This window comes from Pungitius pungitius, chromosome 16 (assembly GCF_949316345.1).
Source record: "Pungitius pungitius chromosome 16, fPunPun2.1, whole genome shotgun sequence".
NCBI classification, from domain to species: Eukaryota; Metazoa; Chordata; class Actinopteri; order Perciformes; family Gasterosteidae; genus Pungitius; species Pungitius pungitius.
This window is the reverse complement of record NC_084915.1, coordinates 13,686,453-13,713,847: the sequence shown is the minus strand read 5'-3', so window position 1 is coordinate 13,713,847 and position 27,395 is coordinate 13,686,453. Positions and strand designations below refer to the sequence as shown.

Genomic DNA, 27,395 nt, shown 5'->3' with positions numbered 1-27,395 from the left:
GAATGTCATCGTATAATGAGTTATAAAGGACTGCTATTAGCCTCCGTCAGCCAATCAACAGGGTCGTCTGTGACCAGAATCCGGCCCCCATGTTAACAAAGAAATAATATACACACACAACCACACAAGTCAGCCACATTGTGCTTGAGTTCTTCTCTGACCTTTAATTTGGTAATTAAAATAGATTTAATAGATGAAATTAGTAGAGGATAATGGTTTCCACCTGGATTAACACGCTGAGTCCCCTCCAGGAGACAAGCGGGAGTTTTTTTCACTCTGAAAGAAACAAACTGAGACCCGACAATGATTAGAAAGGTCACAGACTTTAAACAACCAGCGTCCTTTCACAGCCCCGCATGTTTCTGTCTTGTCTTTTGGAGAATCTACACCTCTAAATCGTCATAGATTTGACATATAATGCATGGACCCTTGTTCCTTTTTTGTGTCTCACACAATACCTGTGTGTCCTGGCTGCTCCAGACATGTATGCAGTGTTTTCTCGCGTTCCACACGCTGCTAACACAGTGACTCATGAACTTAGCCATATAATAGTCCAGAAGGATCATTTCCTAAAGCTTGGCTCAGATCAGCAGCCGACAGAAGCACCTGCAGCTGTGGTGAGGAGGAGCATGATTTACTGGTATCCATAGGCTGCTGTGAGTGACAAGGTTTATATAATGCATCCTATAAATATCCTTGGGAGGCACAGCACATCTCTCTGGTGACATTTTGTAATGAGCCCCATCTGGAATTTAACAGCGGTGTGGGCTGAGTCTGGAAAATTGCGGATAATATTACAGGTTTAAAGTGAAGTATCGCTATATGATGGAAAGCTGCAAAATATACAGACATGCATGTCCCTAATTAGCCCAATACATCTGTTCATGGCCAAGCACCTCTGTGCAGCATTAGTAAAACTTATTGTTCAGCTCTGCTTGACAATCGTTAGCATTTGGATGGGTAATCTCACATTGTGACCTGAACAGGACACCTGCTGACATCAGCATGTTAGCATGACGATGTTAGCATTTACCACAAAACCTCACTGCCTGAGCACAGTAACTATAGTGTCCATGGAAATGGATTTGAGTACCCTTTGGTTTTCTGTTCTTTATAACATGTTTTCCTTGTAGGGAAAAAAAAGGTTGTGAAGGTTTGCAGTCAAGTTCAATAGGAAAGTGGAGGTGTGTGTGTGTGTGTAATTTCCTGATTATCCTTCCTAATCAGTCCAAGAAGAATATGCCATTCTGCAAAATGGAAGGACGACATTGGAGACAATAGGGTTCATAGTCAAGCCATATCAGAATACGGTTCACATCATCATATTCTGACGGTGCCTTGGGAGCAGAGGTGGAGGGAAGCTTCAGAGAGAGATGCAAGCCTCGCAGGAAACGATGGCGTATGAGGGGGAGATGAAGTGTGTGGGTGATTCCCACTCAACTGAACTTCGCTCTCTGCCACAATAAAATCACTCACCTGTATCTGTAATCTATATCTGGTGATGAACAACTCTGCAAATCGTTTTAGTCAACGCTGACAGCATGTTAGTACAATGCAGGAAAGCACACTGAGGCATCTGTGTTCAGCTGTTTTCATTTGCCAAACTGCAAATACGGCTGTTTCTTTGGGAAAGAACATAGACACTTGATGCTGCTTTGACCTACTGTGGGTTACTGTGACGGAGCGCCTCCATTGATTCACAACAGTGGATATTTGCTTTGAAAAGAACAGTATTATTCACAAAATCAAGCATATTTTAATCCCCCTCAAGAAATTAATCTGCATCACGTTTTAATACCAAAATGTCCTTTTTAAATAACAATAACAAAAAAGCGCATATGCAGCATAGTAAGTGTGCTGATGTCGATGGATCAAACAGCACAGAGATGGCTTGTGTGGACTGCGCATTAAATGCTCTTCATTTTACCACATCAGATTAACTTCTGTAAGCCCTCCACTGGTAACTTGGCATGAAGTAGATAATGGGTCACGCTCTGCATGCTTCAGCTTCATCCTCAAAAAAGGAAAACTACTTGTTAATGTGTGTGGCACACCCGAAATAACCCCCAAAGGAATATAATCGAGGTCAGTAGGCCTCTCTCCTGCTGACGATGGTTGACCCATTGATGGGTTTGCACACTGAACAGGAGCTCATTTGGTTAATTCACTGTTTTCTAAAGAGGGATAAACACTCCAGAGTTCAGTCATTACAGATTACGCTGAAGTTCAATGTCCAGCATCGAACACCTGGGATGCTTTACCAATATCAGAAATGTAAGCAATGTCACGTGTTTCAACTTGCTGCCTCGAAGAAGATGCAAAGGCCGAGAGGGAGAAATTCTTCTAACTCAAAGCCAGCGTAAGTTTAAAATCGCGACTGCTGGTCTAAGCCGTCGAGCACAATCCCCTGCTCACACCGTTAATCTGTGGCACTCGTCGGTGGCATCGTGTTTAGAAGTTGGCTTTGACTGGTGTGTTGATAAAATGTGACGATTTGAAGAAAAAAAACTCTCTCATTTCACAGTAATATAAATATTTCGAGCGGAGCAATGATTCAGTCTGAACTGTGGAAATGTGTGTGACACCTGGACGGAGTAGATGCTGCGCTATTTCCAGATTGCTCCTTTGTTTCCATTCCTCTGACGTGGTGCCGGTCGTATGTGGCTGATAAACTTTTCCAATCCAATACCCTGTAACCTCTGGATTGTAACGCAATCTGGTAAATCCGTTCTTAAGCGGGATTAGAGGGTTTTTATTATGACATTTGAGTGACAGTGAAATCTACAATGTACAAATCCCTTTTACACTTAAATTATCTTGGGCTTTAAAATTAAGCTGTTTGATGTTCTAATGGTGTGAAACAAAGTTGATGCAGGTTGGTGATATTCATTTTTTTTTAAACAATTTGAGCAAATGTGTCAGGCATTAAATATTAATCTTCTAACTGATTTAAAATGCTGTTTAATACACAGCTGAGTTTAAAAAACAGGGAGGCGGACCAAACTAAACTAAAAGCAAAATACAACACGAAAAAGTCTGCTGACTGAAGGCCACAATTACAATACCACAAATACGAATAGAGTTTATATTATTGTAATAAACTGTCATACAGGCTTGTTATTGCTGACCCAAAAGAACATGGTTGAGTGTTGCTTCTATGTGGTTAATAACAAGCTCAGAGACACACCCTTGAATGTAAAACAGGCAAATGAGGTCAGTTATTACAAGCACTGTAAAGACAATAGGCCAGTGGTACGTGGTAACACACACTACGCACAACTACGCACTAGTCACTTCTCTTCGCCTGAACACTTTAACTCTTTCCTCCACCGGGCCCCGGGTCAATATTAACTGGTAGATGACAAGGAGCACCTATTTGCTCCCAGAGAGCAACAGGGCACAAAAAAGCCCTATCCATGACAACGCCGTATTCCAAACAAGCCCCGCCCACTGACAGCTGGCTCATTGTGCGCTGAGCCTCTGAAGCGGTTGGTTCCTCTTTGCTGGGACAGTTCAATAACTAATCTCAATGCAGCCAGCAGCGTGCGGTTTTGAAAATGAAGAGGGCAGGCCCGATGGAAAGTCCTGATTGGCGTGTCGGTGTTGGGTGTTGGGTGTTGTTAGTGAGTGTGTTTGTGTGTGTGTGTGTGTGTGTGCGTGTGTGTGTGTGTGTTTGTGCGTGTGTGTGTGTGTGTGTGTTGTGTTGGGTAATTGGAAGGTTATATTGTCAGTTCACATGAGCATTCAGAGGCAGACGGGGAGCACACACCATGGCTGCACAAATAGAGTAAGACAACAGTGTTAAAGTTCAAATGGACTTTGGTGTTGAGCTTAAAATGTTGTTTTTTTCAAAAGGCATTTTCCCTCATGACACTTTTTTAACAGTTAAAATGCATATAGCCAAAAGTTGTGCACAGATCTGATGGATAGAATTATTCAACTTATTCACTAATTCAACTGTGAATATTTATCACATTAATTACATTTTTAAATTCAGCCTCCGCAGAATCCTTTGGTTTGTAATCAACTAAGTTATATCAATGGTTATTGCGGCATGTTTGTAATTATTCTGGCCAAGATTGCAAATGACATTTTGAGCTGTCATCCTATCGCCCCCCCCCCCCCCCCCCCCTCCGTTCAGTAATGAAATTGAGAAAGGGCAGCCGTAGTTTGGTCTCCTTCCTCGAGTTCATTTATCCATCTGTCAGTCCAACAATAACAGAACTGTCCTATGTGTCTTACTACACTACAATAAAAAGTTGTTTTGTGGTGCGCTGTATAATTCATGCTAAGTATAAAAAGTAACGGTGTTTATTTATGTGTGGATTTTTGTGTTGGGAGGTTTGCATCATCACGGTCTAAAGTCCATATGTTTGCTTTTTGCACATCAACACATCACGAATCAATGATGTCTCACATTCAGAGCACGTCGTCTCTGACATAACGCGCTACTCTTTAGACCGCGATGACCTGTCGATCCAACGGTTGCTTCCAGTGACATCATCACACACAAGCCCCCCCCCCCTACCACCCACAAGCGTTGGACCCTGCTGATGTGACCGCACACGGGGCACGCGAGCCGCCCCCCCTCCTCCCATCCCCTCTCTCCATCACATGTAGGCTGATGAACAGCAGGCTCGTGCTCTCGATGGAGGGGCCTTTTTGGGCTCACAGGAACCATGTGTACTCTCCGCTTTCTGCTTGGACACACGCAAACAATGGGACACGTCTGGAGAGCTTGGGGCCCAGACCCCGAGGAAGGGCAGATGGTGCCCGAGATCGAGCACCGCAACCCTATTAGCATGAGAAAAGAGAGGGACAGAGGCGGGGGAACAGGTACCCTCTCTCCTATTTTTCCCTCTTCCATTAGAGAGGCGACTGCGGTGCGGATGTGGAACTCAATTAGGGACAAGCTGTCAACTCAAGAGCAGACCATATTAAATGTGAGGATCCAGTTTAAATAAAAGAGTCCCGTCTATGCTTACTCCTATTCAAGACTTGCAGTTCCTGACTTATTCAGGATATTTTATTTTGCACGAGCAAAATTATTTTCCTAGAATCAGTGACTCAAAGGTTTACTTGTTGAATACAATGTTATGGGAAAAATGAAAACATTTGAAGATTTGTTTTGTTATGTGTTAATCTTTCTTTTAATTTGGAATAAATGAGTCAAATGATGGCGCTTTCTTTCATTCAATTATGCCCTCTATTCTAAATGTCAGCAAGTGGTTGAATCAATCTTCTTGCACCCCGTTCATTTCTCTATTCCTCAGTGCATCATGAAACATTAGATGGTTTGTATAAAAGCTGGCATGTCGAAGATTCCAGCTTGTAGCCTCAGTAGAGAAACTGGCTGGTAGTGTTTTCCTAACTTTCCACTTGAGACGTCTTTTACCTAAAAACATAAACACTCCTGTTGCTGCAGCTGCAGTCTTTGGTGCCGGAGCCTTCCTCTGGATGGAATGATCCCACTCTGTTGTTTTGACTCATTGGCCATTCCAACCTCAAAGTGAGAATTTCTCATGACCACCCAATTGCTTTGACAAAATAAATATCTTCCTTTTTATTTAAGAATATACCAAATTGTTGTGAAAACAAAAATAAATGCAGCAATGTAATAATACAATAAAAATAAAAGTATAATCATTATAAAATAATGCATTTCACCGAAAGAGAGAGAGTGTGAGTGTGAGTGTGAGTGTGAGTGTGAGTGTGTGTGTGTGTGTGTGTGTGTAATACAATACTTATACCCAAAGCATTTTAAGATCATATCTCCCTCTAGTGGCGACTTGGAAGATTCAGATGTCGTGAATTTAAAAGGAAAAGTTATTCTGCTGGAGTAGTTCATTAAAGTTAAAACGTTGCACAACTCCTGACCATCTTCATATTCCTTATTGTCCAAATATTTTCAGCTATTTTTGCATCAATGAAAAATAGCCGCAGATATTTAGAAATAGAAATCATGGTGTTTGCCATGCTAATTAAGTTTATACAACAAGTAGTGATCAACTTGCTGCACTGAACCAGAACATAATATGTGTGGTACAAGAAGCAAAATGGCCTGGGCAGGGGTCAACAAGACTAAGTGGTTCCCGTGGTCTTAGTTTAGCAATAGTATACAGTAACATTCAAAATTTGGCAATGGTTTTATGTGCAATCATGAGCTTGAAGTTGCATTCACATTGAACTCCTCCACATTACTTACACATTACTTACTCTTTCAACTGAGCGGTCACACATGGAGATATTTTACAATGACTGTCGAAATCCCCCCGAAACATTAAATTATGAAAAATGTCAGTAAATGTCAGTTGTTTGATATATTTACATTTGCACCTTTATCAATATTTGCCCAATTTCTCACTTTATAATACAACTATTGCAACTGCTTATTTAATAAAGTCATATAATTTTGTTCACATAATAATTAGAGCATTTAGAAACGACCTTTACCTGCCAATCAGTGATGATACCAGATTGTACATCCTTATAGGCTTACTCGTGCACAGTGGCCACATGTTGTGTTCAAAAGTATATCAAAACAACAGTTACAAAAATGCAACGTTAAGAATGCAAGTCAATCGTTTTTGTTCACGTGTAAACCGCTATCCTCTGTTTTACACCCAACAAATAAGACACAAAAGCCGACTTATAGATAACCGGTGGCTGCAGCCTTGTCGTGCACTCGCGTGGGCATCAGCGAGGCTCATTATAATATCGACGGAGCTCTTCCTCCCAGTCACAGATCTCCGCCCCAGTCGTCCCGGACTACAGCGAAGAGCCCGGATGCGCCGCCATGCCGCCTCTATCCCCGAATGGAACGATTTATTCACCAACCTGCCCGACACTGGGCGACTGAGAGTTGACCCAAGTCAAGTCCTCGAGGCAGTTTATTTTTTTTGTTGCAAGGCCGAGGTGGGGCCTTCTGCCGCGGAGGGAGTAGCACGGGTCACGCGCGCCGTGGAAAAAAAAAAAAAAAAAACTTGCGCGTTCGCGTGACTTGCCGTCGTTGCATTGATGTGGACGCTCGAGTGCTAGCTAGGCTAACGCTAGCGTTAGCTCGAGTCGAGAGGGAGGGAGAGAGAGAGAGAGAGCGCGAGAGCGAGCGACGGAGTCCTACCGGAGGCGGGGAGAACTGTGAGGTGAGACTGTTACTTTGATGGTGACTACTCTGTTGACTGCGTAGAGGTGGCCATCTGGTAGATACTATCGCTTGCATGCATGTGACTCGTGGTTTTTTGCGGGAGCCGAGTAGCGGAACAGCGAGGTGGGTACTCGACCGTTTGTCTATTTGCGGCTTTTTTCTGGCCCGAGTGGAGCCGAACGTTTACTCGACGTTTCAGCGCCGTGGCCCGCGATAGAGAAGCTAGGAGCTAGCATGCTAACTAGATAACAGTCCGGCACAGGGGACTCCTAAACTTTTCAGGTCAGTAGCGTTGAGCCCGGAGTAGTTAGTGGACGGCCTTCAGATGTCACAATTACCCGATTTGGGGTTTCGTTAGTCCCGGAGACTCTGAATTTAAATCGGATACTTTTTGTTATTATTTAAATCGTAATGTTTGGAAATGACAGTGGAAGGTAATGGGGTCGTCCGGTTCATCTTCTGCTGCCATACAAAGGGATCGAACCACGACGTTGCCCTGTGACCCGCCGCCTTTTGAGCCATACATTTTGAGAATATTAGAAACTAAGAAACTGTATTAGAAAAGTAGTGATATGGAAAACGTGACTGTATTGCAGTGACTGGGATTGTAGCATTGCTTTTTTTTAAACTTTACTTTGAACTATTTAAACTAGTTTCCCGTTTGACGGATCTTTTTCTTTTGACTTTCAGATCCAGAAAGAACAAATCCATTCCATGTCTGCGTCAGCCCTGACCACCAAAAGAGATGTCTGTTGATGAGGATACTGTGAAAACTGGCAGTCCACATGCCAGCTCAACGTCATCCCTGCAGCTCTCGGAATGCGCCGGAGGTTACAGCAACATGTCTGTGATGGTGGAGGGTACGGCCGCCACCCCTGATCTGGCGGCTGCCTGTCCTGTCTCGGGCACCGAAGCTTCGCCCAAACACCCCGGCGTGACTGTCGCGCTTTCCAACTCGGACGACGCGGCACAGGGAGCCAGAGGGAACGAGAATAACATCAATCCCAGGAACAGCTTTAATCATTCCAAACAGCCACAACAGACAAAGCTGGCCAAGCGCCGCTACACGGCAAACTCTAGTTTCAAGCATCCCACGTCCGGCAAGAGGAGGCGAAGGGCCAACTCTGAGAGCGACTCCGTTCTGCCTACCAACTTCCTCCTGGGTGGGAACATTTTTGACCCATTGAATCTCAACAGCCTGCTGGACGAGGATGTCAATAGGGCGCTCAATGCAGAGACGCCCAAGTCGTCCCCGCTGCCAGCCAAGAGTCGAGACCCCGTGGAGATCCTCATCCCCAGAGACATCACAGATCCACTGAACCTTAACAGCGGGTTAGCGGACGGTAGCTGCATGGTTTCCCCCTTCAAGAGTGGCGGAAGGAAGAGGCACCGCAACAGACACCATGGTGGAGGAGGAGGAGGAGGTGCTGGTGCTGGTGGGATTTCAACTGCACAGGTAAACCTCTCGGAATCAGGAAAAAGTGAGGTTAAAACTAGCACCTCCCTACCGCTTCCAGGGGTTTTAGCCTCATGCTCTGCACTAGATGTCTCCAAAGAGTCCACTGGTTTATCCAGTGTCACAGAGGATTCCCACGAGCCATCCGCTGACCACTCAGCCAGCTGCAAGGAGGAGATGACATCTGTATCCGTGGAGGATTCCACTTCCTCCACATCAGGGGCAACAAACCAGCACACAAGCAGACGCAAGCGGAGGCGCAACTCCGGTAAAATGGACACCCCTGTGACCCATTCTACGCCCATTGGAAAGCCCGGTTGTGGAGACAGGGGTTTTGGTGCGTGGGGATCGAAGAATTCCCAGTCCTTCCACACACCCAGAAGTGGTTCCAAAACCGTGCAGGGAGGTCGCCAGCAGCCCAACCACCAGGCGAAGGAGCAGCAGAAGACAAAGTTTCAGTACGGGAACTACAACAAGTATTATGGCTACCGCAACCCAGGCGCCAGTGAAGACGCACGCGTACGAGTGCTTCGTCCGGAGTGGTTCGAAGGTAAAGATGTTCTGGACCTGGGCTGCAACTCGGGCCACCTAACGCTCTATATTGCCAAAATGCTAAGACCCGCCCGCATATTGGGCCTGGACATTGACAGCGGTCTGGTACACGCAGCTCGTAAGAACATCAGACACTATCTGTCCGAAATGCAGACCCAAGAGGCCCGGCATGCATTGCAGGGTAAAAAGGGCAACAAGCAGGGGGAGAGGAATCGAGGTGAGAGTGAGACAGGCACAGGCGAGAGGGACAGTGCAGCCCAGAGCAGGGAGGAAAACGGGAAGCCAGCGAAAGGAGAAAGTGGCCTCGCGGAGGCTGCGAAGGACAATGGTTCCTGCCACACGGACGAGGCGGGGACCCAGAGCCAGGTGGTCAAAACCGAGGAAATGGAGCAGGAAGATTCAGATTCACCCCCCGCCGATCAATCCGGGAGCTGCTCTTTTCCGGTGTCCCTACGGATCTCCAGGGGTCCCATCGCCGCGCCGCCACTAACGGAAACAGCCACCACGCAGCCCGGAGAGTTCCCCTCGAATGTGTCCTTCATCAAGGTGAGATGGCATTCTCTGTGGGAACATTTTGTTGTACATCTTTAGATTACGGCAGACATGAAATCATTAATTAGGAAACACTGATGTCCGACTGACTTCACAAGAGGTTTGGATGTAAATTGTGCAACCAAATAATCCCCCTGGAATCTTTTGATAGGGATAACTGGCCTCTATATATATGAGAAATAACAACCGTGTCAAAGCACAGGGAGTTCAAAAACCACATACATAACAATGTAGCTTACCCGGAGAAGGTTTTTATTGACTATTGACTGATTAGTATTGTATTTAAAGACATGTTCATACTATAAAATCAAACGGCATTTAGTTTATTCAATAATAAATTGTCATCTAGCTCTTAACGGTAAATGGATCAAACGTGTGCAGTAGATGCTGATGTTTTCCACAATACTTGCCTTAAAATACAAACTTTGACTGATTGCAAATATTGTTTTCTTAACTAAAAAGCTACTTTCCCATTCAAAAGGACACAGGTCTTATAAGTTAATACCAAGGGATGAAGCAACCATTTGATTTGCTTTAACTGCGTTGAGTTTGTCTTCACTCTCTGAAGCTGTGAGTGTGCAGGGAGTTATTGCTATTACTAGTTTGTCCACCTTTTTTTGCGTTTTTCTATCTATTGCACACCTCATTGTGTGTGTTTCCAAGCAGAGGCTTACTATGCCCTGAAGCTGCTGGTGATCTTTAGAACTGACAGCTGGAAGCTGTAAAGAGCAACCCTCTCTTTTCTCCAGGTGGATGTTGCATGCCGTCGGCCTGTCAGCACCACCCATGGTTGAATATTTAAGGGATGTTATGACAGCCTTCTCTTAAAAAGAGAAAAGGGTTTCTCGTGAAGGGTTCTATTATCTTTATTGATTATACTTGTGTCTTAGAGGCTTTGTGTAGGCGCTCTCATGAATCTGTCAGATGCCGACACTCAAGTGATGAATAAAATCAATGGACTACCGTCTGCCCGCTATGCTCATTGGAGATAATGGCAGTACACCCAAGAACTCCTACTTCTACTTAAGTAGTGAAAAGCCTCAAGATGACCGCCTGCACAACACAGGATGGATTTTAGCAAGTATTGTCAAACTGCCTAATGTTTTTTTGACAGACCTACCCTGGGACCAAGGCAACTGTGTGACCTCGCCCTCCACTAGATGGCACTCTGAGGCCGTTGTTGGGGTTATCTGAATTCAGCCGATCACAACAATAACTGTAAAGAAAATATAAAAAAGTACATTGCACCTGGCTGAATTAATCAAAATAAAATTAATTTTGCAGCATCTACTCTACTGGAGGTGTAGTTCACACGCTAAAATACCCGTAAAGGAATTGATTACAACACGAACATACTTTAAAAATGTTACATAGGCCTACGTCTTTCCAAATTATCACAGAAATTGTCTCCCAAAAACCAAACCCTCTTAAACATGCATTGAATGTGCATGAGCATTATGGCATGTGAGTAGGCAGAATATGTTATACTGTAATGTTAGTGATGTGCAATGCTTATAACTATAAAAAGGTTTTGTTCTTGTATAGGTGTTTTTTCAAATGTGACTATATGAAGCCAATAAATCCTGGTGTATATCCAATTTACATCAAAGCTAAAGCAGAGAGGTATTATCAACTATGTCTTTTCAGTGAGATATGTGTTAGACACTTAATTCTGTAAATCAGGGTGTGATAAGAAATGCTACAGCTACCGACTGGGCTGTAGGGGGAATTCTCCATCTAAGCTATAAACCGGCTCAGACTCTCAAATTTATTATGATGCATTGACAAAATACACAAATTACTAATTGAAAAATATTATGACGTGATGATATTTTGAATAGACTGCAACTTGGCATGGCACTACTGAGCATACTGTTTATTATAATTTATAGTTTATTATGCATCCTGTGTTAACCCCATAAAAAGGAGGCTGCCTGTTGCTTTTCACCAACAACACAGAATATGACCTGAAACTTGCATGAAATGCAAGTTCTGATTTATAGACACATTTAAGAGGCTTTTAAATCAAATAATATTTTAACATACCAGATGTTCTGTTGTGGCTATAACCCTGACGTGTTAGTGACGATGTAGCACAACGTAGTTTGTCCGTTGTCAGCCCCGTTTTCCTCACTGCGCCTTTCTTCTCTCCTCCAGGCCAATTATGTTCTGGAGAACGATAACCTGCTCGTGACTCAGCGGCCGGAGTACGACGTGATCATGTGCCTGAGCGTCACCAAATGGGTTCACCTCAACTGGGGGGACTGTGGCCTCAAGCGGCTCTTCCAGAGGGTCTACAGACATCTCCGTCCTGGAGGCGTGTTCATCCTAGAGCCCCAGCCCTGGGAGTCCTATGTCAGGAGAAAGAAGCTGACGGTAAGAGGGCAAGAGGGGAAAGGCCCCTGGTGGGGGCCGGGAACCTTTGAGATTCACCGGGTGTGTTATTGCTTTTAAAGCCTGGTTTGATAATAAAGGTTTTCCCTCATCTGACAGGATAATATTGGCCGGAACTTTCAAAGCATCCGCCTGAAACCTGACCAGTTTGTATCGTACCTTACATCAGAGGTGGGCTTCACCAGTTATGAGTACCTTGGGGCCCCCAAGTGTTCGATTAAAGGTAATTCATTTTATGAATTTTTTACAGCTCAAACGTATGCATCATTTGTTGTTCATCACATTAGCTGCATGTCAGTTTTTAACTCCTTTTATTGCCCCCCCCCCCCCCCCCCCCCTCTCAACAGGTTTTCAGAGGCCAATGTACTTGTTTCACAAATGACCGCTCCTGCCTTGATACATCATCGAATGTGAGTAGCCTCAGCCACCAACGTACACACAAGCCAGCCAGCTCGTATGGCCCCCGGACTGCAAGGAACCCCCGGAGTCCTCCCCAGTAGCTCCAGCTTTTTTCAGATGCTGATGATGGAATTAATAAAGGAGAACGGGACCAAAAGTGGAATTAATTTTGTAAAGATGAGACCTGCCGCCAAGAGGCACCTATCGGACCCCTCGGCGGTAACAAACCCTTAGACGGTATGCAGAGACTCCACAAAGTGCAACCCGGAGCCAGACATTATAGCTCGGCCTGACTGGAAAAGGTGCTCCGCCCGTCATTTTGCTCCATGTTGATGCTCGGCCATGTGTTTTGCAAAACTCTCTGGCCATATGTCTTTACGTTCATGACTTTGTTTTCCTGTGCCACCGCATCACCATAAGTTATAAATGTTCGGGTTGGCCGATGGGGCAGACATTTTCCATTTGTCCACCATCACCAACTCATCTGGTGATTGTCTTGGCTACTGTTTTATATATTTTGGTGAATTGAAAGCACTGAAACGTATTGCATTGGGCACAGAATCAGTCTGCTGCTATTAGCTGATGCATTTGTCCCAGCTTCCAACCCTAATTTATAGTGGTTATTTTGCAGAATAGGCCGTAGAGCGTATTTAACTTTAAGCTGCCTCAGATATGTGACTATGTTGTAAGTCCACATCTGGAAAAGGACAAATTTAAGATTCTATAAAGTGAAAGTGTCTCATCTAAGAGACAATGGTTTTATTAAAAACAGCCAAAACAACAAACATCTGGTGACATAGTTCATGCTAATCCAGTTTGTCTATTTTGTTTAAGTAACAGCCTGTCCACTTAAAAGGGTCGTGATGAGTCATAAAATTCTGTCACTATAAATGTTATAGGGATTACGTTTTAACAGGCCCACTATCTAAACCAGGGCCGCAGCTCAATGTGAAATCCTAAAATCAGATTTACACATTAAGACTTGACTCTTTTTAATGAATCAAATCACCTGATGTGTTCTTTAGACCCCCACGACAAGGGGGGGGGGGCATCTTTGAGCTGCGCTGACAGAGACCACAATGGCTCCTTTGGAAGCTAAATCTGTCGTATGCAGTGATTTTTATTTTTAATGACATTAATGACAAGCCATAGCCCTACCTTTTTTTTTAAATATATCATTTATAATGTTAACCATAACTGAGAGCATAATTAAGAGTAAGATATAAGGCAGAGGCCTTTAATTAAAGAGCTGCATAATAAATCACATTTATTAATTCAAACGGCATTAGAATCCCTTTCTAACTTCGCAAAGAAAATTAGTTTCTTACAGTGATGAAATATTGCCACAACCTTTTTACCAAATTATATTATTAACATGCCGTTGTGCTGCCAAACTATTTTCGGGGGTGTTCTGCTCCTGAGGACCGCTGTGGTCGTGGTTCTGCTGGTCTGCACTGAGCTCATCTCCTCCTCTCCTCCCCGGCAGCTGGGACCGAAAACCTTCATTTTTATGGTTCCACCGCATCATTTGGCACACGAGAGTAGGAGGTGACGGGGAAAGATGGATGATGTGTTTCTATTTTAGTAGGGGATTGTTGTAAATATGTTTGCAAAGATTTGTTTTAGTGTTGTCAATATTTAGTTCATAACTGCTTTTGTTCATTTCCAGTGGATTTTGTTTTGTTTTTTTATGTTGCCAATTTGAGTCTTGAGTTTTTGTCTTAAACCGGACCGCTAATCCAGCTCTGTAACGACAAATGGAAATGTACATTGCAAAGGTTCTGATGTGTTTGCTTTGTTCTGTCCTGGCAGGCACATGGAGTCTTAGATTGGCTCTTTATTTTTTTATAAACTGTTTGAAAGGAGTGTTGTTGTCAAGGCACTCTTATTTCTCTTTGAAATGATATAGATTTCTTCAGAATGGTAACGTTTTTCCATCTAACTTGTGGAACACTGATGAACCCGTACAGTGACGTAGGGTCACTTTGGATGAAGGGAGAATTGGCTCATTAGATTTTTTTTGTCGAGCTAAGACAATCAATTCTCAGGTTTAGATCAGCTCCATGCTGCATATCATAAAATATTCCTTTATTAGTATTAGTGGCATTTGATACAAGAAAGGTTGTATTAGAGGTTGTACAACACCTGAGATACAAAAACCTGTATCAACACGGTTTAATGTGAGAGAGATTACTCAATTTTGCTATTTAGACAATCGCATATTTTTGAGTAATTCTGTGTGAAATCGATCCGTTGAGGCAGACAGGATACACGCTCAACACAACGCAAACACATCTTAAGTTGAGTTCCCTAAAATCAGAGATTTTCTTTTTGACGGCAGGGAAGTGTTCGGTGACGGCTCATTTTTAAAACCAGTCGATGGAACCGGATTAGAAGATCTGAGCAGCATCTGAAATGAAACTTTAATCAAATATTTGGGACAAACACAAAGCTTGAAACAAACCGTTGTGGCCCTGCTTCTTCTCTTATATAACAAGCTCTCAGCAAGAAGTCCTTTAAATTCTTCTACTGGATTGAAACAGTAAAACCTGGATTTCCTAAACAAAAATGTATAAATTTGCACCAATGTGTCTCAAGGGAATGAAACCTTTCGAGTGCTTATTTGCCGTCGACGTCTCATCACTTTCCCACAATCAGTTTCTGAAAGCTTTCAACGACACGATTCCTCTCAACGTTTGTCCGTCCGACATTTCAATGATTAAAAGTGGTTCCAGATGTGGTGGTTCCGTATTTGATTATACTGCACCTCATTAGGCACAGACGCTACTTCATGGGCTACTCTTTAAACACATTTCGGTACCATTCATCAAGATGCATCACGTGGTTCCGCGATGCAGCATTTTGGTACTTTTCCCACATTCTGTGGCCTAAAGCTGCTCCGATGACCATCGAGTAGTGAGCGGGGGCTGCGGTCTACTCCCGGGTGACCTCAGCGGCGCGGTGTTTGCCTATAAAAAGCCTCCGTGATGATCAGATGCTACGACCTGCAGTCCATCCAGAGTTTGGTGCCAACGTTAGCGCAGAAAGCCTGTTACGTTACAGTAGAGCACGACGGCATCCCGGTGAGGGTGCTGCGCAGGGTTAGCGTTAGCGTTAGCGCCCTCCAGCCCAGCGCCATCAGTTTGAGTTCATCCATGAATGTATTTTTATGCAAAGAGAACTCACCTACTGGGCCCTAGCGCGGGAGGGAGGTTATTATCCAGTTCTCAAATGGAAGGCCTGGAACACAAAGGTCAAAGGTCCTTTTAGAAAATATATTTCCTGGAGTGCTCTGACTTTGGCAAATATTTTGTCTTTTGTTTTTTTGTAGTTGAGAAACTGGAAGTTGTAAACAGGTTTTTTTTTCTGTTCAGCCTGTAAACTGCTCAGAATTTTTAGGAGGAGATACTTTTAATTTTTGGACTCACTGTTTTATTTTAGCTCAGGTTGTAAAAAAAATAATGATAATAACTTTATTCATATAGCACATTGCATGCAGAGATGCAGCGCAAATGTGGTAAGAAAACCTCAGAACAACAATACAACAAAACACGAACGACGCCATTAAAGCCATAATTAAACACAGGTCTTTTGCTGTCATTGTCATCGTAAAGTCATGGCTCTGTGATCCTCTCTTATTTATAATTTCTCATTAAAGTCACTCCTTTATTTTAGACCTGACGAACTCAAGTTAAAAAAGCGGCCTAAAAAAGTTCCACACCGTTTAGAAATACCCCCCCCCCCCCCCCCCTGTGGGTAACTTTCTCATTTGAGCTGTGGGCTTTGTGAAGACAGACAGACAGCCTCGGGCAGTTTTTGCCTTTGTAGTTTGGTCACGCTGCGCTGCCCGAACAGCACAACGATTCCACTCGGATGACAATGCAGGCCACAATGCAGGCCACAATGCAGGCCACAATGCGGCGGCTCGTGTTTACAAATAGCGTCCAGGCCTTTAACACTTACCGGTCCGGGCCCGGCCATCGACCATCTTCAGATCCGAGCCCCCGCTAACGCAGCAAATCGATAATAAAGTGTGTATGATAAGAATGATATATTCACGCTGTTGCTAGATGTCAGTATTTTGCCTTGTTGTGCCTTACGTTAAGGTGAGAATGTCTGGTTTTCAGCCGTCACTTCACGAAATAGAACCAGGCCTAGGTCCACCCGCAGAGACCTTTGACCTTCCAGTCGGCGATAGGGAGACCACAATGAGTGGAATGGTGGATATTGACGCTGCGGTCCGATCCAGACGGGGTGTTTTCCAGACAGAGAGGGTGGATTAGAGAGGATGACATCAACACGGACAGGAGACCCGACCCCTTCATTCACAAAAGCTCTATTCCATCACAGCTGTTTGGGTCGGTCACATGACACGTCATTGTGTTGCGTCTGTGCAGCGGGGGAGCAAAAGCATGCCGGAGCGGCCTCTCTGCTGGTCTCTTCCCTAAGGTCAAGCCAAGAGGGCGACGGGCTTCAAAGTTAGTGTCCACGCTGGATTTTAAGCTTGCTGAACGTTTAAATTGAAAAGAATGACTTTGAATTATATTGTCGACGGCATATTATCTCAACGGCAAAAGAACAAAACGTGAATTTATTTTCATGCGTTTATTGGCAACACTGCATTTCAGAGAGTGGAACCGACTGTTCACAAAGCACTGGTGGTATTGAACGTGAGACACGGGTTTAGTCCGTTAGCTTCGTTTCTGGCCACGCAGCAGAGCTGTGGGCCTAATCTGACGACACCTAACTAAATAAAGTCCACCCAAAAGCACTCATAGTCAGATTCCAGAGAAGTCCACGAGGGTTCATTCAAGAGTAAAGTTGTCAACAAGGTTTTTTCCAGAAGAATTACCAGGATTTCAACTTCGGGCTGCGGCGAAGACGTCGGGCCCCGTGCTGGTGGAAGCGGGCGCTAAAAGCGCATGGCACAGCACCTGAAAACCACATGTATGCCAGGCACGGGACAACTTAAGGTTCCATAATCAAAAATCCTCCCGGAAGTTTTGTCTATTTCAATACAACACTACAATGTATTGCACCGGTCCAATCTCAGCGGCCTTACCTGTATCGTCGAGGGCAACCGTGATGACCAACGATGTACTCCTGAGCATAGCAGAACCGTCTGCAGAGTCCTCTGTACCCACAAGTCCAGTACTGCATTTCTGGATCATACCCTGTCAATCGTTGTAAAAGAATTAAAAATACGTTCCCCCATGTCTGATGACGAGAGACTTAAGCTGCAATCTCAACAAATTTGCCACATTTGCTGGATTTGATCTCAGACATTAAGAAAATGGTTGTGTCCACACTGCTTACCCTCCCCGACTGCGAGCATCAGGAGAAGCACAAGGAGAACCAAGCTCAGTCCCTTCATGTTTGGGTACCAATAAGCTTTCACACACTGTTGTTGACAGGCTGATGCTGCATTTATACAGCATTTCAACCACGGGGGAGGAGTCCGCCGTGCTCTGTGTGATCGCAATAACAAAGTATCGCTGAATGACAGGCAGTCTGAGGCCTGTAGGTCGGGACCATCAGCAGCTTCTTAAGGGTTTAAGATGGCTTGTCAAATTTGAGTTGTAAAGTAACTTATTAGTTATATAGAGAAATATATATATATAAAGAACAAGCCCTCCAAAGGTTGTGAGTGCAGGTGAAATACGAGTGAATCTGTTTTTTTTAGACCCAGTGAGCAGCACAATGCCGTCTGTCCGGCGGTGCTTTCAGGGCTTCCCTCTGTTCGGCCATCGCTCTGCCCACATTTGAATATGGCAGTAGTTCATGTGTTATTGCTGATGCCGTGGAACTACAATCAAACAGCACAAAACACTCTGCTTCAGAGACACAAGGGGGGATTTTTCTTAACAAAACACTAACAACACTGGGCATAGATACGCAGACGTGCACTTGTATACTATGCCCCCTGGTGCGTATGTGCACTCACGCCTAAAGGGAAACCACTTTCAATGGACAAATCTACTACCATAGCAAGGTAAAAATACTCGGGTACAAAACATCTTGGATTCAAAATGTTACTAGTTGTACTAATAATAAAAATGTGATCATTGTAACCTTATTGCTGATTTCAACAACTGTATTATCGGATGGTTTCCTCCAAAACAATGCACATTTTATGAAATGACGTAAACATTCTGGATATGAATTAGTATAACATAGAAAGCCTATTCCAGCAGAGGTAGACGCTTACTGTAAATGCCACCTCCTGGTCCACAGGGCGGCGGCACGTGCTTAAGACGCCGGTTATTTAACCAAGCTGAAGAACAACGCTGAGCTTCTGCGCATGCGCAGCTCTCTACAGCTGCCGTGATCAACAACCGCACGGCGTAACCCCTCATTTCAAGATGGCGGACCTTCTAGGCTCAATCTTAAACTCGATGGAAAAGCCTCCAACAGTCGGCAGCCAGGAAAGCCGACGAAAGGCTCGAGGTACATTGTGTTCGGACTAAATAACTACTCGTTTTGCGGTAGTTAGAAGTCGTCGAAGCGGCCATTATACGGGAGTCAGTAGTGTGTAAAGTAGCACAAGGGCAGGCGAAGGGAGCGTTTCTGATGTTGCCATTGGCCAGTTGAGCCTTCCGTTTAGACCTGGCGTATCACCGCCCCCACGTAGCCCCGCGTGTCCCGCAGTCTGAGACCAGGGATGCGGGAAGCTGAGCCCTCTCACAATCACAATGGAGCAGTTGTTTTGAAAATGGCTAACAGTTGATGCGGTCAAAGTAGCGAGATCTGCAGACCAGGTCTTTGAATCGATTAAATCTGAAAAGCATTATTCAAACAGCCTGGATCTGCTGTAGTGTCCCGGATGTTGACATCGAGAACAGCAACACAACATTCAAAAGTTGTCATTTTTAAATACACATGTATTGTATTCTTTACATCCATGATCAGATTTAGCTAGCTTTTATACATGCAATACATTCACAACTTCAAATGTTAGTTGACCAAGCAGATTTTCCATCAGCCACTATTAATGTCTGTATTTGATTGGAGTGTTGCAACAAATCAAAGAACGTCATTCAATTTTCGGTTGTGAAGACATTTGCATCAACTGTTATGAGGAGGATGCCTTCCTAAACAAAATATGAGGCTGTTTGTCTGTATTCACATGCAACAAATAATAGCATTTCCCAATCCCTGAAGTAGAGGAATTATGTAAACAGAACCATTTTTAAATTACTTTACATTACATGTCATTTAAGTGATGCTTTTATCCAAAGCGACTTAAAATAAGTACATTTCAACCATAAAGATACAAACTCAAAAGAACAAGAAACAAGAAAGTCTTTAATAATGAATCTTGTCTATAGCCAGTTGTAAATCAAACTGGCTTTATATAAGATCCATTAATAAGTACCATTTAAGTGCGACATTTTTAAAATCTTTTTGTCACCTAATGGTTTGAGAATGTAAGCAGGCAGTTTGTATCTGCTATGTGATCTGTGTTTACAACATAAACTTTAAATGCTATCGGGTGCAAACGAGTGAAAATTCTGTCCCATTTTTTTAAGAGCAAGCAGCGAGACTCAAGAAGATGGAGGAAGATGAGAAAAGAAAGAAAGCCGAGTTCAGGAAAAAAGTGAGTGCTCCAGAGTTTAATGTATTGCACTTTGTGTATATACTATGTGTAATTGTTTATGTGCAACATTTATTGGGTTAGGGTTAATCCAAACCCTATGTTAGTATTCATCACTTGTTTCTCTCTGCTCGTTTAGATGGAGAAAGAAGTGTCTGATTTCATTCAAGACAGTAAACAACCAAAACGAAAATACAACCCTATGGGGAAGATTGAGAGGAGTATATTGTAAGTAGTTTTGTCAGATGAATACCAATTGGCTCCTTTTTAATGCAGGAAGCATGTCATGTTGCGTCAAATGCACACATTGTTTCACATCTTATTCCCTCCACTGTTACAGGCATGATGTGGCAGAGGTGGCTGGTCTGACTTCTTTTTCCTTTGGGGAGGAAGAGGAGAGCCGTTACGTCATGATTTTCAAAAAAGTGAGAAAACTTTGCTTTTAATCCAGTTTTGGGTACTAATGTTTGGGGAAAATGTGACAGATTTTCACTTTGTGCATTGGCAGGAGTTTGCTCCGTCAGATGAGGAGCTGGAAGCCTATCGCAATGGAGAGGAATGGGACCCTAAGCTGGCAGAGCAACGGCGAAGACTGAAAGTAAGACTGGATGTCCTTTTTTTCTTTTCTTCCTCCTGTTCTTTCAATAAGACATCCACCCTAACGGCTACCCCACCACGTCGGACATAACACTTGCACACAGTCAAACAAACAGAGAGGGAGATAGAAATAGATTTATTTAAAATTTGATTCTGTATTTAATATATGGAAACTCTTTAGTGCACAAAAATATATACTTTTTGCACAGATCCTACGCAGATGCAAGGAGAACAAGCGCTTTGAAAGAAACCCAATTTCTTCACTGTCACATAAATTGACCATAGAGGATGTACGGTGGGTGCGTCGTGCGGATAAAGGGCTCGGAGCCAGGATCGAGTATTTACAACAAGTTTTATTGTTTTCAGGAAACCGTGCCAGCGTCGGGCTCTCTCGTTGTCCCCGCTCTCTTCCTCCTCGCTCGTCCTCCCCTTACTCCTTAAATGCAGAGGACCCACACACACACACACGCACACACACACACACAATCACCCACAGCTGATAATTATTATTTCCACCTGGCCCTGTTCCCCGAGCCACTCCCCCTCTCTCCCCCCTGCAGCCGAGCTGAAACCACGCCCGCCACCACATACCCCCACCGCCCGACTTAGGCCGGGGAGCCGTCCGGCCTAGCTTACTCCCCCCCCCCTCCCTCCAGAGGGCGGGAGAGGAAGTCCGCCACGACCATCTGCGTCCCCGGCCTATGGACCACCTTGAAGTTAAAAGGCTGCATGGCCAGATACCACCGAGTGATCCGGGCGTTAGTATCCTTCATGCGGTGGAGCCATTGGAGCGGGGCGTGGTCCGAACAGAGGGTGAATGAGCGTCCCAGGAGGTAGTAGCGCAGGGAGCCCACCGCCCACCGGATGGCCAGGCACTCCTTCTCCACCGTGCTGTACCTGGCCTCCCTCTCCGACAGTTTCCGGCTGATGTAAACCACCGGGCGGTCGACCCCCTCGACCTCCTGGGACAAAACGGCCCCCAGCCCTCTGTCCGACGCGTCGGTCTGCAGCACAAACGGGAGAGAAAAGTTAGGTGTGTGGAGGAGCGGCTCCCCACAGAGAGTTTGCTTTACCTTCTCAAACGCCCGCTGGCACTGCTCCGACCACTGGACCGGATCTGACGCACCTTTCCGGGTCAGGTCGGTCAAGGGGCTGGTGAGGTCCGCAAACCCGGCGATGAACCGTCTGTAGTAACCTGCCAGCCCCAAAAACCGCCTCACCTCCTTTTTTGTCTTGGGGCGCGGGCAGGCTGCAATTGCCGCTGTCTTGTCTACCTGGGGACGCACCTGCCCCCCCCCCAAGTGGTACCCCAAATACCGTACCTCCCTCCGTCCAACTGCACACTTCCCCGGGTTGGCGGTGAGCCCGGCCCGCCTCAGCGACTCCAGCACCGCGTCCACCCGCCGCACATGCTCCGCCCAGGTGGTGCTGTGGATAATGACGTCATCCAAGTATGCGGCTGCATATGCGGCGTGCGGGCGCAGCACCTTGTCCATGAGGCGCTGAAACGTGGCCGGGGCACCGAACAAGCCGAAGGGAAGCATGGTAAATTGGTACAAACCATACGGAGTGGAGAAAGCTGTTTTCTCTTTGGACTCTGACGACAGGGGAATCTGCCAGTAGCCCTTAGTTAAATCCAGGGTCGTAAAAAAACGTGCAGTGCCCAGCCGGTCCAGGAGTTCGTCGACCCGGGGCATTGGGTAGGCGTCGAATCGTGACACATCGTTCACCTTGCGGTAGTCCACGCAGAACCGCACAGTCCCATCCTTCTTGGCCACCAGAACGATGGGGCTGCACCAGGCGCTGTTGGACTCTTCTATTACCCCCATCTCCAACATTGCCGCTAATTCCTCCCGAACCACTTTTCTTTTGTGTTCGGGCAGTCTGTAGGGTCGTGACCTCACCGTCACCCCCGGGGGTGTCTCGATTTGGTGCATTATCAGGTCGGTGCGGCCTGGCTGGGGGGAGAACACATCAGCAAACCGCTCCTGCAACTGGGCAATGTCCGCTCTCTGGTCCTCAGAGAGATGACCCTCACACGGGAGCGGGGTGGGATTGGCCGCTTTTGGCACCTCCGGCCCCAGGTCCTCTCCTTCCGATACTGTGGAAATCAGAGACACAGACTCCGCCTCCCTCCAGGGTTTCAGGAGGTTGAGGTGGTATATTTGCGTAGCCCCGCCCCTGTCAGACCGCACCACCTCATAATCAACATCCCCCACCCGGCGTGTGACCTCAAAGGGCCCTTGCCACTTAGCCAGGAGTTTTGAGTTGGAAGAAGGAAGTAATACAAGTACCTTCTCTCCCGGTGTGAATTCTCGCAGCTTGGCTCCTCTGTTGTACAGCCGCTGTTGTCGTTCCTGGGCCTGGAGCAAATTCTCCCGTGACATCCTACCCAGTGTGTGGAGCTTTGCTCGTAGGTCCAGGACGTACTGGATCTCGTTTTTCCCGGGGCTCGGACCTTCCTCCCAGCTTTCCTTAATAAGGTCCAGCACCCCTCTTGGTGACCTGCCAAACAGAAGCTCAAAGGGGGAAAACCCTGTGGAGGCCTGGGGAACCTCCCGAACTGCAAACAACAGAGGGTCAAGCCATTTATCCCAATTACGTTCATCGTCGCTAATAAATTTACGAATCATGGACTTCAGCGTCCTATTCATCCGCTCCACCAACCCGTCCGTCTGGGGGTGGTAAACGCTGGTGCGGACGGACTTAATGCCCAGTAACCCGTAAAGTTCTCCCAGTGTGCGCGACATGAACGAGGTGCCCTGGTCTGTTAGAATCTCTTTCGGGATTCCAACCCGGGAGATGACCTGAAACAGCGCTTGCGCAACGCTCTTTGCAGAGATATTGCGCAATGGCACTGCCTCCGGATACCGGGTTGCGTAATCCATGAGGACTAACACAAAGCGGTATCCGCGTGCACTCCGGTGAAACGGCCCGATTAGATCCATGCCGACGCGCTCGAACGGGACCTCCACCAGCGGTAGAGGCCGCAGCGGGGCGCGCGGGATGGCTGGTGCATTGACTAACTGACACTCCGGGCAGGACGCACACCAGCGGCGCGCGTCCGCCCGGATGCCTGGCCAATAAAATCGGGCCATTATCCGGTCTAGTGTTTTCCCGTATCCCATGTGACCCGCCATCGGATTATAGTGAGCCGCCTGGAAAACCATTTCCCGGCGGCTTTTCGGCACCAGTAACTGTGTGTTTTCTTGCCCCGTTCGAGTGTCACGACTCACTCTATACAGTCTGTCCCTAATCAATGAGAAGTGCGGGTACGACTGTGCGGCGTCAGGGCGCACCAAATGACCATCAATTCTTATCACTTGGTCGTAGGCTGAGCGTAGAGTATCGTCCCGAGACTGCTCGAGTGGAAAATCTTCCATGGAGCGGAACTCGGGAACCGCCAGAGTCTCCACGGGAGGCTCCGCCGGTTCCCCCTCTCCCCCGGCGGCGTCGGACGACCTCGCGTCACCGCTGAGCACAGCACAAATACCGCATGTCCCTGTCGGTCGTGAACGCACCCCCGCAGCCTCACCCAGTAGCGCGTTAAATCCCTCCCAATCCGTTCCCAAAATTACCGGGTGCGTCAGGTGGGAGCTAACCGCGACCTTTAATCTATATTTTTTCCCCTTGAACCTAAGTTCGACGGACACTATGGGATACTCATGAACGTCCCCGTGCACACACCTAATTTTCACCCGCGACGCCTCCATCAATGCCCCGGGCCGAACCAGGCTCTGGTGTATCATGGACTGCGAACAGCCCGAATCCACCATCGCCTGGCGTGTACCCCCCTGGATTCTTACCGGAACGCGGTACGTCGCTCCCGGGCCGGGGGAGGGTGCTGGAGCGCCGGCAACCCGGATCACCTGCCCCACCTCCATTAGCGGGCACTCCCTCCGTAGGTGGCCGGGCCGCCCGCACCTCCAGCACTCCTGCCCTGGCGCTTGAGAACCTCCCTGTGGGTCGGGAAGGGGGCCGGGGCTTGCTGTGGTTGGGGGGTCGCGGTACGGGGCCGTCGGTGTCTGCCGTGGGGCCGGTCCGGGTCGTCCTGCCGCCCGCTGCTGGCTCCATCCCTGGGGTGCCGCCGCGGGTCGGGGCGGTGGTGGCGCGCCCTCCTTGTTGCCCGGTCCGCGGGGGTGTACCGCCAGGTGGTCCTCTGCCAGGGTGACGGCTGCCTCCAGTGTCGGTGGGCGGTGATACCGGACCCACGCCGCCGTCCGGGCCGGGAGCCCCTCCACGAACTGCTCGAGGACCACCTTCTCGAGGACGTCCGCGGCTGACCCCACCCCGCCTGGCAGGAGCCACCTGGCGGCCGTGTCCTTGAGCCGCTGCCCGTAGGCGAATGGCCGGTCCTCGGGTCCCAGCCTGGCCCCCCGGAACCGCCGCCGGTGGTCCTCCGGCAGCAGCCCCAGCCTGTCGACCACTGCCTTGCGCACCGCCCCGTAGTCCCGCCGGACCGCCGGGGGCAGCCCCATGGCTGCTGACTGCGCCTCCCCTGTTAGTAGCGGGAGCAGCCTCACTGCCCACTCCCCGGCCGGCCACCCGCACGCCTCCGCCGTCGTTTCGAAGGCCTCCAGGAATGCCTGCGCGTCGTCTTCCGCCGTCATCCGGTGGAGCGTCAGGCTCGCCACCGCTGTCGGGATCGGTGGTGGTTCCGCCCGCGCCACCAATTGCTCCAGGGTCTGGGCCTGCCTCCCCACCTGTGCCTGGAGCGCCCCCAGGAATTGGCGGTTGGCCTCCGCCTGGTCGCGCTGGATTGCCGCCATTTCCGCCAACATCCGGCCCAGCGCGAGCACTGGCTGGGCCGCCATCCCCTGCCGTTGCTCCTCATCCGCCATTTCTCCTCTCCGCCGAGTTGGGCGCCACTGTACGGTGGGTGCGTCGTGCGGATAAAGGGCTCGGAGCCAGGATCGAGTATTTACAACAAGTTTTATTGTTTTCAGGAAACCGTGCCAGCGTCGGGCTCTCTCGTTGTCCCCGCTCTCTTCCTCCTCGCTCGTCCTCCCCTTACTCCTTAAATGCAGAGGACCCACACACACACACACGCACACACACACACACAATCACCCACAGCTGATAATTATTATTTCCACCTGGCCCTGTTCCCCGAGCCACTCCCCCTCTCTCCCCCCTGCAGCCGAGCTGAAACCACGCCCGCCACCACAGAGGATAATTGAATTGATAAAGGGTTGATTCATCCTTTTTTTGGTTTCCTTTCCCTTGCCAGGAACAGGCTGCGTTGGAGGAAACGGCATCCAGTCAGACAAAGAAGGCAGAAACGTGTCCCAACTCCAACTACAGAGACAAGTACAGTCACCTCATCGGCACCTCCGCTGCCAAAGACGCAGCACATACACTCGAGGCTAACAGCGCTTATGGCTGCGGTGAGTACACGTTGTCACATTCCTCACTGCGGTTTGCTTTGCTTCACTCCAACTCGGAGCGCAGTTCTCCTGTACTCACTGATCGTCAAGGGATTCCTTTTCTCCTTCAGTGCCGGTGGCAAATAAGAGGGACACTCGCTCCATAGAGGAAGCCATGAATGAAATAAGAGCAAAGAAGCGGCAAAAGCAAGACGGCGATTCAGGGGCACCGAGCAGCAGCTCTTGAGTCTCCACCATTATTGCCATCTACTTGGGGGGGGTGCGTTTGTGTGTGTGTGTGTGTGTGTGTGTGTGTGTGTGTGTGTGTGTGTGTGTGTGTGTGTGTGTGTGTGTGTGTGTGTGTGTGTGTGTGTGTGTGTGTGCGTCTTTGCATTTGTGTGTAATTCATCCTATAATGCAATATCTTGTACTTCAGACATTTAAGAAGTACAACTTAAACAAGAGGTGTTGGATCCAGTGTATATACCGCTATCAGTCTTGAACTGCGTTGAAATCATAATGTCCTGTTTATTTGAGTCTGATCGAGCCGATTTCCAAAGAGTTAAAGATTTGCTCGTCTCGTTAATTATTGATCTTTGAGTATTTGACCCTTTGAACCTTTTACTTTATGAAATCTGTTTTTAGCCTAGGATAATGTGACTGGGTGCTTAAAACGCCCTGGCATCTTCAAACATGACTTTTAAAAGGATATTTCTGTCATCATTACCAATGAGCATTTACATTTAAGACACACTTTTATTATGAAAATTTTCATAATTTTGAACTTGGGTCCAGGTGGAATGACATTTTGATGAGACGTGAGATATCCAGTTTTTAAAGGGAAACTAGAACGCTGTCAAACGACCATTTGGTTCAATTTTTTGATTTTTATCTTTGTCTAAACCTTTTGAGGATCTTTGTAATGTTGGATGCATGCCATTTTCTCCTTTTAAAGAGCAATCTTATTTTAGAATATGTGGTTTTGTTGGTTTTAAAATCTTAAATTGAGTCCAGGATTTTCTTTGTTTCTAAAGATCTGAATTAAACATTTTTCAAACTGCATTTTATTAAGCTTGTTGTTGAAAATATGTATGGAGCAGAAGTACTCCTCTCATTGTGGGAATACGTCTTTTATTTTTGTTGGATCTTCAAGTTAATTTCAAGACCTTAATCTACTTTTAACATGGTTGCACTGTTAAATTTCCCCATGTGTGTTAATAAATGGAGAACAATATGGAGTCTTTTTCTGTATGTTGTCATCATTTCCTTGTTTGTTAATCAGTCACTTTTTTATTAAACACATCAGGAAAATACAGCCTCCAAATTTAAAACTATTATCTA

At 46.7% G+C, this 27,395-nt stretch overlaps 3 protein-coding genes across 5 annotated transcripts; 2 read left to right on the top strand and 1 right to left on the bottom strand.

Moving 5' to 3' along the window:
- The first annotated feature begins 6,705 nt into the window (after positions 1-6,705).
- On the top strand, positions 6,706-14,363 carry mepcea (methylphosphate capping enzyme a). Of its 3 annotated transcripts, none has more exons than XM_037466667.2 (5): positions 6,706-7,142; positions 7,835-9,698; positions 11,862-12,080; positions 12,198-12,321; positions 12,446-14,363. In XM_037466667.2, the coding sequence occupies exons 2-5, from the start codon at positions 7,890-7,892 to the stop codon at positions 12,478-12,480; spliced, it is 2,187 nt and encodes a 728-aa protein (XP_037322564.2). In that variant the 5' UTR covers positions 6,706-7,142; positions 7,835-7,889; the 3' UTR covers positions 12,481-14,363. The 3 variants fall into 3 exon arrangements, with proteins under 3 accessions (XP_037322564.2, XP_037322563.2, XP_037322565.2); XM_037466666.2 differs by lacking the exon at positions 6,706-7,142 and adding an exon at positions 7,144-7,267; XM_037466668.2 differs by lacking the exon at positions 6,706-7,142 and adding an exon at positions 7,320-7,426.
- Positions 14,364-17,151: 2,788 nt separating this feature from the next.
- On the bottom strand, positions 17,152-17,895 carry defbl2 (defensin, beta-like 2). The gene is made up of 3 exons (XM_037468338.2): positions 17,814-17,895; positions 17,560-17,671; positions 17,152-17,431 (listed from the first exon to the last, which is right to left on the bottom strand). The coding sequence occupies exons 1-3, from the start codon at positions 17,869-17,871 to the stop codon at positions 17,410-17,412; spliced, it is 192 nt and encodes a 63-aa protein (XP_037324235.2). The 5' UTR covers positions 17,872-17,895; the 3' UTR covers positions 17,152-17,409.
- Positions 17,896-18,785: 890 nt separating this feature from the next.
- spag7 (sperm associated antigen 7) lies at positions 18,786-27,297 on the top strand. Its single transcript, XM_037468336.2, has 7 exons — positions 18,786-18,944; positions 20,027-20,094; positions 20,231-20,319; positions 20,432-20,516; positions 20,600-20,689; positions 25,919-26,075; positions 26,186-27,297. Exons 1-7 carry the CDS (start codon positions 18,860-18,862, stop codon positions 26,299-26,301), a joined length of 690 nt encoding a protein of 229 aa, XP_037324233.1. The 5' UTR covers positions 18,786-18,859; the 3' UTR covers positions 26,302-27,297.
- The last annotated feature ends 98 nt before the right edge of the window (positions 27,298-27,395 follow it).